This window comes from Ammodytes marinus, assembly GCF_949987685.1.
Source record: "Ammodytes marinus genome assembly, chromosome: 5".
Classification (NCBI taxonomy): Eukaryota; Metazoa; Chordata; class Actinopteri; order Uranoscopiformes; family Ammodytidae; genus Ammodytes; species Ammodytes marinus.
The window spans coordinates 24233142-24247388 of record NC_137234.1 but is presented as its reverse complement, the minus strand read 5'-3'; the positions used below and the strand labels follow the sequence as shown (position 1 = coordinate 24247388).

The window sequence follows — 14247 nt, the reverse complement described above, 5'->3', positions numbered from 1 at the left end:
GAGGGGGTGAGTCACTTCCTCTCAACTGCTCAATGGAATTTTTGATGTTTGGATGTTTTTCAGACAAAAATGTAAAAAAAATTAAAAATAAAAATATTAATTTTTTTAAAAGCTCAGGCCGACTTTGCAAGACAATAGATGTTTCAATGCATAGTGACATAACTGTGCATATTGTTACACTCACATCTGCCTTTGACTTCTGGGAGGACCTCTCCAGAATGTCGTCGCAGGACAGGTCCGACTCCTCGGAGAAGCTCAAGTTTCTGCGCGATTTCAAGTCTGTAGCAAAATAAGCATAAAAAAAAACAGAATTAATCATTGTTCCTTCTACATTAACAACCAAACGGCCGTATGTTAAAACCTCTCTCCTTACCTGATGATTTCCCAGGAGACGACGTTCTCTTCTTGCCAGAGTCCTGGGTGGTGGAGCTGGACGATGGTGTGCTCGGACACGACTTACCCTCCTTCTTCTTCTTGTCCTTTTTGATCCCAGAGAACACTGCCTTCCACAGAGACTTGTGTTTGGGCGGCGTCTCGTCCGCGCCGGAGAGCCTGCTGCTGTCGTTGTTCTTGGCTTTCTTCTCCTTCTTGTTCTTGCGCGGCGAGAAGAGGGAACTGCGTTTCTTGCTCTTGCTGGCGGAGGAAGAGCCGTCCGAAGAGGCCACCGAACTGTCCAGGCTTTTGTTGCTGCTGAAGAAACGCTCCGGCAACGTTTCGCCCTTCTTGGACTCCAGGGCTTTCACCGCGGACGTCTTGGGCGACACGGATGATTTTTTACTTTTTACATCCGGGGTGGAGCTCCAGGCTACTTTGGGCGAGGCACCTTTAGCTACGTCCGACTCTTTCATCTTGTTGAGCTGTTTGGCCATGGCGTCTTTCAAAGCCAGGCTCTTCACCGACTTCTCCCGGGCCTTCATCCTCTCCTCGGCGATCTCCTTGGCCTCGGGGGAGAACTGAGTGGCCCTCTGGTTCTTGGAGGCCAGGGGGTTGACGGGGATGTTGGGCTTACCGTTTTCCATCGCTAGAGCCAGATGCAAAGGAGGCTTCACCCTGCTGTGTTTGCTAGTGGGCGGAGTGTAGTACTTGTTCATGCTGGTCTCGGGCGTCCGCTCGTCGTAGCCCTCCTCAACGTCGTCGGCGAACGGGATCTCCTCAACGGTCTCTACAAATGACTTCCTGGCCTCCGCTGGCCTCGGTTTCTTCTTCTTCTCCCTCATGACAACCACCACCGGAGCCTCTTTTGGTTCTGGTTCTGGTTCTGGTTCTGGATCTGGATCTGCCTGTGGTATGGAGACCTTTCTAGGCATAGGTGTGGGCACAGGAGCGGGCGACACAGGGCTAAGCTGGGTCCTCGGAGCTGGAACGGGACTCTTGATTTTGGCCGGCTCTTTGACGGTGGTGGTGGTGGCGGCGACGCTCTCAGGCTGGGGTTTGTCCGTTCCGTTGCTCCAGGCCGCCTGGTGCCTCTGCTGCCTGAAGACGGCCGGAGACTGGTTGGCGGGCACGGGGGGAGGCGGGCTGGAAGGTGGGGTTAACATGGCCGAGTCAGACGTGTTGTAGTAGCTGTCGCGGCTTCCGTTCAAGCCCAGGCCGGAGCTGCTGCTGAGGTCCCTCTTGTCGGAGCCGTTGGTTTTGGGCTCGAGCGGCGTAATGACCTGACCTTCGAGAGTGATGTTGAGTCTGCGGATGACGGCGCGGTGGTTGTTGGTGGTGGTGGTGGGGATGGCGGGAGTTTTTTGTTCCTCAGACACTTGTTGTGTCTTTACCGGGGCGGGGGAGTCCTGCGTCGGAGCCTGAATGACAGGGCTCTTCTCGTAGATTTTGCTGCTGCGGTCCAAGGGAGTCAAGCCTAGGCTCTTCCTGATCTCGGCACTCTTCAACCAGAATTCCTCAATGATGTCAGACTTCTTGGAGGAACTATCATCCGTCGAGGAATCTGTGGACTTTGAGGACTCCGAGGAGCCCCGGTCCGCTTTGGTCATGGGCGTGGAGGTTATCGCGGGGACGGGCTGAGTCCTGACGGGAGAGTCGGAGCTGCAGGGGGACGAGGGCTCCTGGCAGGGCAGCGGATGGGCACAGATAGGGGAGAGCGGGTTGCCAGTGAGAGGGCAAATAGAGCGGTGTGGGAAGACGGGAGATTTAGGCGTCCATGACTCTGGTAGTGGGGAGGGCTGAGAGCATATAGGGGTGCCAATGGGTGACATGACGGGGGATCTGATGGGCGATCGGACAGGCGACTTGACTGGAGAAAGGATGGGGGATGTGGAAAGGGGTGAGGCAGGGATAGTGATGGGGGAAGAGGCAGCAGCAAGAGTAGGGGATGGGACAGGGGAAGGATCTAGGATTGGAACAGGTGAAGGGCACAGGGGGCTCTTGGCTGTAGGTAATGGAGATGGAGTTTTCCTCTCGGGCTTTGTTTCCTCAACTAGGACCATTTCTGGGAAAAATCGAGTGCCGGGAGACTTCACCGGAGATGTCTGGAACAGAGAGGGAGACGGTCAGGGGTTAGGCAAAACCAATATCCAATACCTTCGACTTAAAAAATAAACATATCAAAATAATAATATTTTTATTTGTGATAATGTACAAGACAGAACAAACAAGTGCACACAAATGACAAACAACACCACATTTAAATAGTTATGATACTAAAATTAAAATAGTAATAATAGAAAGAGGGGGGCTTTTTTTTTTTTTTTTACCAATACATTCAAATTGATGCATGTGAAACTATCTCACCTGTGTTTGAGGCTCCGGAGATGGTTTGAGAGGGGATAGAACCACATCTTCCCTCTGGTTGGGGCTGACGCTGGATGGTTCTGATGAAAAAAAGAATGTTACTGCTTTTTATTCATGTTAAAAATGCACCTGTGTGATCGATTTTTGAGGAACTATAAGTGACATCATATACCGACACTGGAGGTCATTCTCAGACTTTCTGATTCCTTGTCTTGTTCGGGAACCACTTCAGCATAATCTGCCTGGTGCAAACGAGCCTCGGCTTCTGCATCTGAGGGGATGTCGTCTGGAATTTAAGCATAACATTATGAAATAAGACACTGCTACAGTGTTATAACTTGTTTGACAGTATATATATATCCTTGTATTGTAATGGACCAGAAGTTATTTGTGAGCCATAAAGGTTGTGACAGAATTGGTGGATTCATTCCCCCTTTGTATAATTTGCTCACCCTGATCTATCTCGGTACCGGGCTCCATGTCTAGGCCGTCCGCTTCTGCTTCTAGGTCGTCATCCTCACAGGGCTCTGGCATGACAGAGGAATGGCAATGAGCGAGTGATGCTAGTGACACATTCAATCTGTGTTGAGTGAATAGCAAAAGTGAGAACTTCTTAACAACCTAACCCCTTCGCTGAAATGTTCTCAGAATATTCTCACTGCAGGCTTAATTTCCAAAAATACAGAAAAAAGTTATAATAATAATAATAAAGAGCGCTACGGTTCAAAAGATCGTGGGTGGAGCGCTTTTATAGGAGAAATATGAAAGACTGGGAAAAAGATGAAAAGGCTTCAGAAGCAAAATCCTTTTTTTTTTTTTTTTTCGCTTTAAAGAAAATGGTTTGGTAGGAAGATAACACATCAGTTTTCGAACACATACAAATGAATCATCATGAACAGTCGGGGAAGTCAATACATTTGAACAAAGGATAGGCACAGATTAGCATTAGTTAAAAGATACATGCAGCAATCCATTTAAAAAAAATAGCAAACAGTAGGCATTCAAATCAAGCAGTAGACCCAACTGAATTGTTAATGACATCAGATAAGAGACGAGCAGCACTCCCTGGCGTACACAGTATTTGTTCCTATATGACTTAAGTGGCCATGACCTTCAAAGTTAATTGATGCAATTCTGAAATACTATTACAACGTTAAAAGTCACTTTTACTTGATGCATTAAATAGGCTGCTTTTCAGATAGGTGCACGCTAAAAGAACCTCTGAGGAGATTTTGACTAAGCTTTCATTTCAGAACATAAGTGCTGCCTATGACATCAAATACATGTTTTAGTACTCTCATTCCATTCATTCAAGGTTTCAAACACTTGATGGAGTAACTCAAAAGCCCCATTATCAGAACTTTGCACGAGTAAGTGCCATTAAAGTGTTAGTCCAAAGATGGAATAACAGCAATAGCAGATTTCAAGTGAAATACCTCACTCATTACCTATCAGGACAAGAAACACTATAGTGCTAAGTGTTTGCAGCCCCTTGATAGACCATCTGTGTCTGGAATAAATTAGACTGCATTACAATACTCTATGTGAGTAAAGAGAAAATACTTTTTTTTTTGGAAAGTTTGAAGAGGATGAGTGGGTTGGGAAGTGAAAAGTGAAATAAGCAGGTGTTGGATCTGACTCCCAAGAGATCGCAGCTCTTGTGGGTGACGGCCTTTGCAGCGTGCATGCTTGTGAGTGTACTGGGGCCTCTGCCTGGTGTTTGGTTTGCATGCCCTAGGAAAACCCTTCAGCTTGACAGACAGATACACAGAGAGTAGTAGGAGTCTAAGGCAGGGGGATGTCGTGATCCCTTTTGCGAAAAGTCTGTGCTACCTCCAGACATGGACTCCAACCAGACCCTCACTGCCTCGTGTCGGGCGGACGTGTGGGTGGGCGCTTACGTTCAAACCAGACGATACACAACAACGACGATGGGATAGATAGATGGCGGGGGGGAAATAACAGTAAAGTAATTAGACACATGGGGGGAAAGAAAAATAGCAGAACACCAACAACAGAACAAGGCAGGACACAAAAAAAATCTGAACAATTGACAAGAGGGTGGTTATGCAGCGCACTGGGGAAGAGGGGTGGAGGGGGTTGTGGTAGAAGGAGAACTGTAAATTCAGCCTTAAAAAGGGCCCACAGCGACTCTGAACGACAAATTAAAAGAACGAAACACAAAATTAGACATTCCAAAAAAAAAAAAAAAAAAAAAGGATGTGACACAAAAAAAAAATTATAAAATCAGGAGATGATTACAAACAACGAGTGGGTTAGTAGGTGGGAGTTGGCATCCTCCGGGCACGGACACACAAACAGGACAGCAGCAGCCACACTGGTGAAAATGACATGACATAGCCCATGGGCCTTGATTCCTTAACCCTGCCAGGCCTTCTGTACAAGGCCTTCCCCCCAGGTGTTTCCATCTTCCTCTGGGTTGGGGGGGGGTTACCTGTGGAGGAGGGCTGGGTGAGCTCAGAGGGATGGGAGACGCCATCTTTGTCTCCCTCAGAGTCCAGGTGTGCTCTCACCAGACCTGGAATGGCCTGGGGATCCACCGGCTCCAGGATTTGTTGGATCTGTAGGTTCCTGGCTAAATGAGGTTGTAGTGTTTGTTTGTTTTTTTCGGATTGTGGTGAAAATTGTGTGCAAGTCAAGATGATCAGGGGATAGATGAAGAGAGATGGAGGCCGTTGTTCAGGAAAGGTAAGAAGAAGAAGAAGAAGAAGAAGAAGAAGAAGAAGAAGAAGAAGAAGAAGAAGAAGAAGAAGAAGAAGAAGAAGAAGAAGAAGAAGAAGAAGAAGAAGAAGAAGAAGAAGAAGAAGAAGAAGAAGAAGAAGAAGAAGAAGAAGAAGAAGAAGAAGAAGAAGAAGAAGAAGAAGAAGAAGAAGAAGAAGAAGAAGAAGAAGAAGAAGAAGAAGAAGAAGAAGAAGAAGAAGAAGAAGAAGAAGAAGAAGAAGAAGAAGAAGAAGAAGAAGAAGAAGAAGAAGAAGAAGAAGAAGAAGAAGAAGAAGAAGAAGAAGAAGAAGAAGAAGAAGAAGAAGAAGAAGAAGAAGAAGAAGAAGAAGAAGAAGAAGAAGAAGAAGAAGAAGAAGAAGAAGAAGAAGAAGAAGAAGAAGAAGAAGAAGAAGAAGTAGTATGGGATAAAAGGAAAGAGAAAAGGTAAAAAAACAGTTAGAACACAATGGTAATAAATAATCCGAGAAGTGAGGTAGCGGGAGGCTGCATGCACTGACTACACTGCAAAAATAAAAAGAAGTCAAATCATAAAAGTGAGCTTTCAAGAAAATAGGAAAATCCATTTGTCGAAACGGAGCAATTCTGCCACTCAATAGCAAACCATAACTGCAGCAGCACCTAGAGGGAGAACACAACAACCTCTTAAATGTATCAGATTAGTGTATAAAAGCCATATAGCAGCAAAACAGCTGGTTAAAATGGGAACGAGGCTCACAGCAACACTTGGAAAGAAAGTAAAAAAACACACACACACAAAATACTTTGAAAGAAAGTGCAACCAAACAAACTGAACGAAAACCAATAAAGTAAAAAGCCACTCTCATATCGTAGAAATCCTTGAAAAACAAAACAAAATAAACCCACACCAGCCAGGATTATTTATTCATCACGCTCAAGGGTAAACTGCAAACACATCCACAGGCAGTTGCTGCTGCAGCTTGCTACCTTTAAAGGTACCAACATCCTCTTCATCTGTGAGGTACTTCTCCAGCCAAAGGCCTGACTGGAGCTCTTTATCCCACGGGCTGTAGTCCCCCTCTGCCAGCAGGGGGAGACAGAGGCCCGACAGAAAACCAAATAGAATACATTCAGATACACATATGTATAGAGTATACACAAAACAAACACACATAGTGGACATAGCGAGGAAGTTATGAGGAGAAAGGGATGGGGGGGGGAAGGAGCAGTGGATGAGGAGAACAAACGTTTGAGACAGACAGTGACACTTGACATGGAATAGATTTCTAATAAAAAGCAAAGTGGAGTTTTTGAACAGGAAAAAATGGAAGACCGGACAAACGAAATAAAGCATATGTCTAGTCTTCACAGGAACCATGCTGTCATCAAACTAACAGTGCTATTTACCGTCGCTCGACTCCTCCTCCTCCTCCTCCTCTTCATCCTCCTCTTCCTCGTACTCCTCTTCATCTAATTCCCCATCTCTGCTGACAGCGTCCCCCTCTCCCTCTCCCTCTCCCTCGTCTCCCTCCTCTCCGGCCCTCAGTTTGGCGTGGATCTCCACCGCCTCCTTCCAGGGCACCCCGCCCAGGTCTGAGGGGCTGCCGGGGAGACACTCCACACCCACGTCTGGATCCTGGTCCTCCTGCTCCTGATCCTCATCATCCATGTCAGACTCCGAGCTACTGTTGGAAAAAGAGGAGGAAATCAAGTTTAGAGTTAGGACTAGGCATGGGCCTGGTATCTGTTTTCAAGGTATTCCGTACGTGGTTTGAAAAAGTCAAGCTTTCAAAACTATTATTATTTTCCGTCATACAGTTCTAAAGGTATTAGCAGCATGTACCATAAGACAAAGGAAAGGCGAAAAGATTCTCGTGCTCAGCAGGGATGTGAACGACTCATTATTTTGACGTTGACATGAATCGACAAGTCGATAGACGTACTGTACCTTTTTTTTGTGTGTTGCTCAAAAAAGACAATGCTAACTGCGCTTTCCTTTAAGCAAACCAGCTGCCAACGTTATGTTCGGACAGTTGCGACGAGAAATGCTATAAGATCTCGAAACCTTGGGGAGAATATATCTGCCAATCATTTAGCCGTCAAATCAGTTTTTCGGCCCGGCGGCTATCACAATGGCGAGGTCACAGTGAAATTGGCCGGAGAATTCGGAGTTGCTCAGACGAATGCTTTTGGGTGTTTCTTTGAAAGGTGATTTAACATCACGGCCATAAAGGAGTGTTATATCACATTATGCGTCACAATTTGCACTGCAATGTTTTTTCATCTACTTTAAAGAAATTGTTCCCACACTGTACTCTTATTGCAAAGCTGTCTTTTTCATGCATGCACATTGTATGGAAGTGAAGTCAATTTAAAAATAAAAATAAATGTTCTCTTTACCTGGAGCCCAGGTCAGCGTCTGCGGCCTTGTCCAGGACACTGCTGAGGTTGTGTTCTGCCAGCGTCTCCTCTGGCACCTCCTCAAGCTCCTCCTCCCTCTGCATAGACAGGCGGTAGTTCTCCAGCTCGATGCGCTCTGGTGTTCCCCGCAGACGTTTAGCCAGGCTGGGCTCCTGCAGGCCGTTGACCTCTGCTACTGGAGGGAGGGGTGAGGGGGGGGGGGGACCATGGAGCAATGAGGTCGGAGAGGTAAGGTGAAGTGATGACGTCATGGTGGGCAGCAGGTTGAGACAGAGGAGAGAGAGAGAGCACAAGAAAATGCAACTGAGAATCAGGTTAGGTGCAACAGTGGAGTGCAGAGAACAGGACCCTGGTCTAAAAAAGTAAAAAGCAATATATGATATCAAAGTTGGATGTCTTAATAAGCCTTTTAAGTATTATAAAAACTTGGTTAAGAAAACAGCTTTTTTTTTTGCTGTCAAGAAAGTTAAGAAAGGACTGCGGGGGTGTGGCAGTATCAAATGGTCTCCATGGCAACAGTCATTGTTTTTAAAGAACGTTCGGGCAGAGAACCGCCGTGATTGGTCCAAAAATACTTATCGTGTAATAAGAACCACAGCATAGCCTGACTCATCTAAAACAAATGTATCAAACTTAAATGACATTATCTTTCATTTGGATTGATAAATATGCCTAACTCTTTTTAGATGTGTACTATCATGCAACTAACTTCCCAAATTGCATAGTTTGAAGGATTTTGTCATGCTTATTGTGAGAACATCTATGTCCATCCATCACACATCCAACATTGAAAACTAGTGCATCTCCATACACATTTGTTGTTAAACTACTTATTCCCATGTAATCCCTCTATACCTAAGCAACGTTGTATTTCAAAAAAGGACAAACTGACAAGGACACACCCATTTAAGATATATAACTGAATTTATTGCATTAGATTATATTCCTACAGCAAATACTATGAGAAAAAACAAATAAGTAAACACTCTAAAAAGAGCTCTGTCATACTTCAGTTATTAAGTTGGTGCCTTGCCTTTTTCCCATCCTGTGAAGCAAATCTTAAAACTGGATGTTTTTCTTTGTGAAGTCTTTATTTCCAGTGTGTGGAAAGTAAATGGAATGGATCCTTAATATTATTTCACACATTATACTACATGTCCCACTCACTTTATACTGATAAAGGGACATCAATCCTCTAAATAGTACAACATCACACATAACATAAGCAGTGACACTCTCGTCAATACCACTAGAGTGGTGTAGGTGTGACAGTGAATGTGTGATATTTGATACTGCATCATACTGATGAGGAATATGGTCGAAAATCTGCTGTAGTTTCTCTCAGTTTTGAGCTTTATTTAATCTGCAATACTAAAAATAATGAACATCCTTAATCATCATATTATTGGAATTACAAACGGATGAGGAACAGTGATCAAATTCATAATGATAAATAATGTGCATCTGGTTATTGTAATTCTCTTTTTACATGTCACCTATATTTGGTAACAAAAGTAATTTCTTAATATTATTAATATCCGGAAATTAATGTTTCATGTGTTCATACTAGTAATACTACATTAATGATGATGAGTAGCCATTTTAGTTCATAGTACTACACTTGCCACACAATGCAGCAGGCCTACACTTGATTTACTTAAATTCTAACTGTTGTTTTCTTACCAGCTTGTTCCCATTCATTTCTCTCTGGTCTGGTTTGTTATATAATAATATGCAATAATATGCGATGCAATTTAACGTAGCAAAGTTGCAATATATTTAGCGAAACAGAAGTGGGGCTTAGCAGCAGTGTGTCGGGGGGAAGAGAGGTTTAGGGATGCAGGAGGACAGGGCAGCTGGGGAGGTCCGACAGGGGAGTGAAAATCAAAAGAGAACCAATCACAGGCACTAATTCAAGCAAGAGGCGGGCTCTCAGTTTTAAGCTGCTCTGATAGGAGGGTGAAAGGTAAAGCTCACAAAAGTCACTAATACAGGCACTATATCACATCATGGTGAGTTTCAGTAAAAGGGATAATGTACAGGTGCATCCAAAATAAATTGAATATCAAAGAAAAGTACATTCAGAAAGTGAAACCTTCCTATATTCTAGATACATTACAAAGTCAAATACTGTATGTGTCAGGCCTTTTTCTTTTTTACTGCTCTACGGCTTACAGCTCATGGAATAAAACATCCAGTATCTCAAAGTATCAAAATATTAGGCCTACATATAACTAATAAAAAAAATGTTTAATACAGAAATGTCGACCATCTGAAAAGTATGTTTATTCTAGATTCATTTTACTTTGTGTAATGAATCTAGAATATATGAAAGTTTCACTTTTTGTATTAAATTACGTAAATAAATGAACTTTTCATTGATATTCCCATTTTTGTAGATGCACATGTAGGTGCAAAAAAGCTTTACAGAGAGAGAAAGAGAGAGAGAGAGAGAGAGAGAACACATCACAAAGCAGGCTCTAAAAGAAAACACATCACACAAAGGGGTAGAGCTCAAAGAAAGCAGTCACAGGCCACTAGAGGTTACAATCACAGAAGAATAAAGCTTGGCTCTTGGTCAAAACACAGGCAGGGAAACTACTTCATTTGAATATATTGCTATCTGCACAATTGGGACTGGTTTGAGTTAAGAAAGCGGGCACATGACTGCCACATCTAACTTTACAAATCAGAATAGGACACTGTAACAGAGAGTTGAACGAATGGTTAATACCACTGCCTGGAGAGCTGACCCGAAGGAGCTCTGTCCAACTATTTTTTTCTTTTTAATTCCAAAAGCCAAGGGAAATAAATTAATTTAAGATGCACAATTCAGTTCTAAAAGTATGCCGCCAGAGCGCTGCTTTTACTGCCTCGGTCAATCTTAAGTCATTAAATGGCTGCTGACAGAAGCAGAAAAAGAACGCTGCATCTTCCAGAAATCAATCAATCACTCACTGAGGATGCGGAATCACACGATTTACAGGAAGACTCCGCGTGGGGCTCAGTGAGTCGTTACAATAATCAGCTCAATCCATACAATCCCACTGGCATTAGTTAGCAAAGAGTAGAAAGGGAGTAAGGGAGGAAAGAAAAGGGAGGGGGGGCAACAGAGTCATGCTAGAGGAGGTTGATCAGGACATTGATGGAGAAACAGCAGAAGAGGTAGATGCAGTAGGTACACAGGAAGGGAGAGTCTAGGGGGTTGTGTGCCACCTGGTGGCAGGTCCAGGAGAGCGTGCGGCGGAGGGAGCGCAGTGCAGGGACTCCCGCGCCCATGGCCACACGGCAGGGCGCAGCCACCACAGACAGAGAGGAAAGCAGGGTACCTGAGGGCTGGAGCTCGGGGGAGGGGGCCGCCGCTGCCATCGACCGGCCGGGGGCATCCACCGTCAACGTAGGGGTTTTGGGCCTCTGGTGTTCCTAGAAAGAAATATGTAGAGAGAGTCAGGAAGCGTCAACCAAGGCAAAAATGGATGGAAAGGTTTACTACTGAAAACATTCCCATGGTAAGCCCTTGTTTTGAGCTCCTACTTAAAACACACAATCCGCTAGCCGCTGATTAATATACAATAACCAAATATGTGGTTTGATGATGTCATGAAGTTGCACAGGATCATGGGAGATTGCTTCAGCGTGACAATGTACAGCCGAAAGCAAGGCATACATGTGGTCTATCAAGATGGCACAAACAAAACAATACAATACAACACTACAATTTTATGAAGCTACTTCTTCCTTTCCCCTGTGTTATCTGGTCTTTTACAAGTCTATGGTTTTGCAGGAATTTTCACAAGTAAAGGGGTGATTGAAATTGTGTCTACGTTTATTAAAATGAATAATTTCTCTGATAAATTATTTGAAAATTGATGGAAACATTTGTGATGTGTTTAGTACAAAATCAATACATATTTCACCTTTAAGGCCAGCACTTTGAAGATGAGCCTGATCTCCACCAGGATTTCAATTTGTTACAAAAACACGTACCTTAGCAGGGATTGGAGCAGGGGAGGGAGCGGGCCTCTTTCTCTGAGCATAGCCAGACAGACGGTAACAGAAGTGGGGCTTGCAGTAAAATTTCCCTGTGGGATAAAAAGGAGACAAGACAGCATATGAGCAAATACATTCAATGCATAAATAAATACATGCACTACATATTCTGCAAAAATTCCCCCCTTCGCAGAGTCCAAGGGCTTAATCTGTTCTGCAGAAAAGAAAAAGAAAATAAGTCTTCCTTTCAGACCATCAGTGGGTTTAAGACCCAAGGGCTAACTCTGAAAAAACAGTTACTCTGTCTACATTGAACCATATGATGACTGTCCTTGAGCACCATAGACAAGTCCAGAGAGGAAAAAACATTGAATCATGGGACTGCAACTGAATCTGGGGTCAATTTAATGTCTTTAAAAGCTGAGGTTAACACGTTAAAAGCCAGACACTGTCGTAATTCAATGGTTATAGCATACAGCAAATTATTCTCGTTTGTATTTTTTTACTGTTGTTGTTGCTGTTGTTTGGAGATTGTGGTGTGCACACAGTCTGTCTGCCACCTTGTCTTTTTAGATACAACCACTGGAGGGCGCCAACGTCAGACAGTTTAGAATTATACAGGTGGTCTTAATATACTTCTTTATCAAAGAATTATTCTGTTGTCATGCTGACTTTGATTCAATTTGGCTGCAGGTGATATTCAGAACCTCTGTAGCAGAGATATCTTAAGGATATCATTGGAACCCTCAGAAAAAGAGAAAAAAAGGAAATCATTTCAGTGTTACGTCTTACCGTCCTCCACATCGAAGGCGTAGGAGGACAGCCGTAGCGTGGTGTTGCAGTAGTCACACTTGAAGCAGCTGCGGTGGAAGAACTTGCCCTCCGCGCTCAGCCTCTCCATCACGTACACGCGCTTTCGACAGAAAAAGCACACGTCGCTGCCACCGATGTTGACCGGGAACTCTTTTCTGAGAGAGCCCTGTGGAACGGATAGAGCACTGATCAGTTATTGTTTTGAAGGAGAGGAGAGGAGAGGGGAGGGGAGGTCACACACCAGGACACTCTTATTGTATGCTGGGTTTTCAAACTACTAGCAAGTCGGTGGTTACTGATCAGTAGGAATGGGGATCATTGGTCTACAAAAACAACTGTATACCAAACTGCAGTTACTAGTTGAGCAAACAGAGTTGGAACACATCAGTGATTTAACATATCAATGTGCCGATGATATGGGAGATAACAACACTCTCGGGCAAGCCACATGCCGCCAGTCTGCAGCCCCAGGAGTCTGGACAGCAAGCTTACCGCATCCCTCTTTTCAGCTAGGGGCTTAGGATCTTCCTGTGACTGAAGCTGATTGGCTATCTGTTCAGCCAATGAGTTAACTCCGCCTGTGTACATCCGTACATAGCGCTATGAAAGGCATTCGGAGGAGGAGAAGTAAAAAAAGAAAAGAAAGACAGTTGGAAAAACATTAGAAAAAATGAAGGATGGAAAGGAAATAGAACATGAAAAACAGACGGAATAGGTGAGATGACAGAGTGTGTTAGGAGATCACCGACAGCAACGGGAGCGTAAACACAAACAACAGTGTTGTGACGGGATGCTTAGACATGACAAAACAACGTTTCCATGCTTGACTGTTCAAGATGTACCGGCAGCCGTACCCAACTGCAAAAAAACAAATATAGCTCATAAACACAAAGCGCACAGCTGATAGAGTAACCTCTGCCCCCAGTCAAACAAATAATTCAAAGTTTAACAGTGTATTGATTTGTCAACAAAGAGCATAAGTGGATTTGCAACACCAGAAAACTAGCTCAGCCTTTTGAAGGACGACTAAATTCAAAAGTCCAACTTCTGAACTACCGTACGTGCTTACACACTCAAGTAAAGCAGACGTGCATGTACACACACACACACACACACACACACAAACTGCACTGTTTATATTACTAATCGAACAATAATATGAATGAAAAAAAAAAACGTCTGGAAGGGGCCATTCATAATCTGATTTCAGCAAGCAGTCAGCATATCTAAATGTGGTTTGAATCCCAAAATAATCTACACCGCAATTAGATTTCAATCTATTTTTTTTTTTAAATTGTAAAGCTCTTTTATCCTCAAGAAGAGAATAATTGAGGTCACGTGTAATACTGTATGAGGCAAACCTAAGCCGTGCCGCAAAGCTGGAAAAGGTTTTACTCCGTTTGAGCAACATGGGACTTACACTAGATGAGATGTTCACTGCCAAATCGCTCTCCTAATCCCAAACAACTACAGTACGGGCCAACTCCCTTTGGCAAAAAGACTGTGGGAATTATAATTGAGTTGAAGCACACCCCAGCTTAAAATACTTTGATATCTGTTCAGATAGAGGAAATGAGACGGACT

At 43.9% G+C, this 14247-nt stretch overlaps 1 protein-coding gene across 10 annotated transcripts in view; it reads right to left on the bottom strand.

Moving 5' to 3' along the window:
• The window catches only part of mical3a (microtubule associated monooxygenase, calponin and LIM domain containing 3a), an 86984-nt gene that overhangs the window by 15144 nt on the left and 57593 nt on the right, over positions 1–14247 (bottom strand). For 6 of the 10 annotated variants that reach the window (XM_080027959.1, XM_080027957.1, XM_080027961.1 and 3 more), the window contains 11 exons: positions 12643–12829; positions 11848–11942; positions 11190–11283; positions 7840–8035; positions 6847–7124; positions 5195–5335; positions 3192–3266; positions 2912–3025; positions 2740–2819; positions 374–2477; positions 185–279 (listed from right to left, as the gene is read on the bottom strand). In XM_080027959.1, the coding sequence (XP_079884085.1) occupies positions 185–279; positions 374–2477; positions 2740–2819; positions 2912–3025; positions 3192–3266; positions 5195–5335; positions 6847–7124; positions 7840–8035; positions 11190–11283; positions 11848–11942; positions 12643–12829 (3459 nt within the window). Of the gene's footprint in view, positions 1–184; positions 280–373; positions 2478–2739; positions 2820–2911; positions 3026–3191; positions 3267–4572; positions 4636–5194; positions 5336–6846; positions 7125–7839; positions 8036–11189; positions 11284–11847; positions 11943–12642; positions 12830–14247 lie in introns of all 10 variants that reach the window. The other 4 variants (XM_080027966.1, XM_080027963.1, XM_080027960.1 and 1 more) reach the window with 4 other exon arrangements.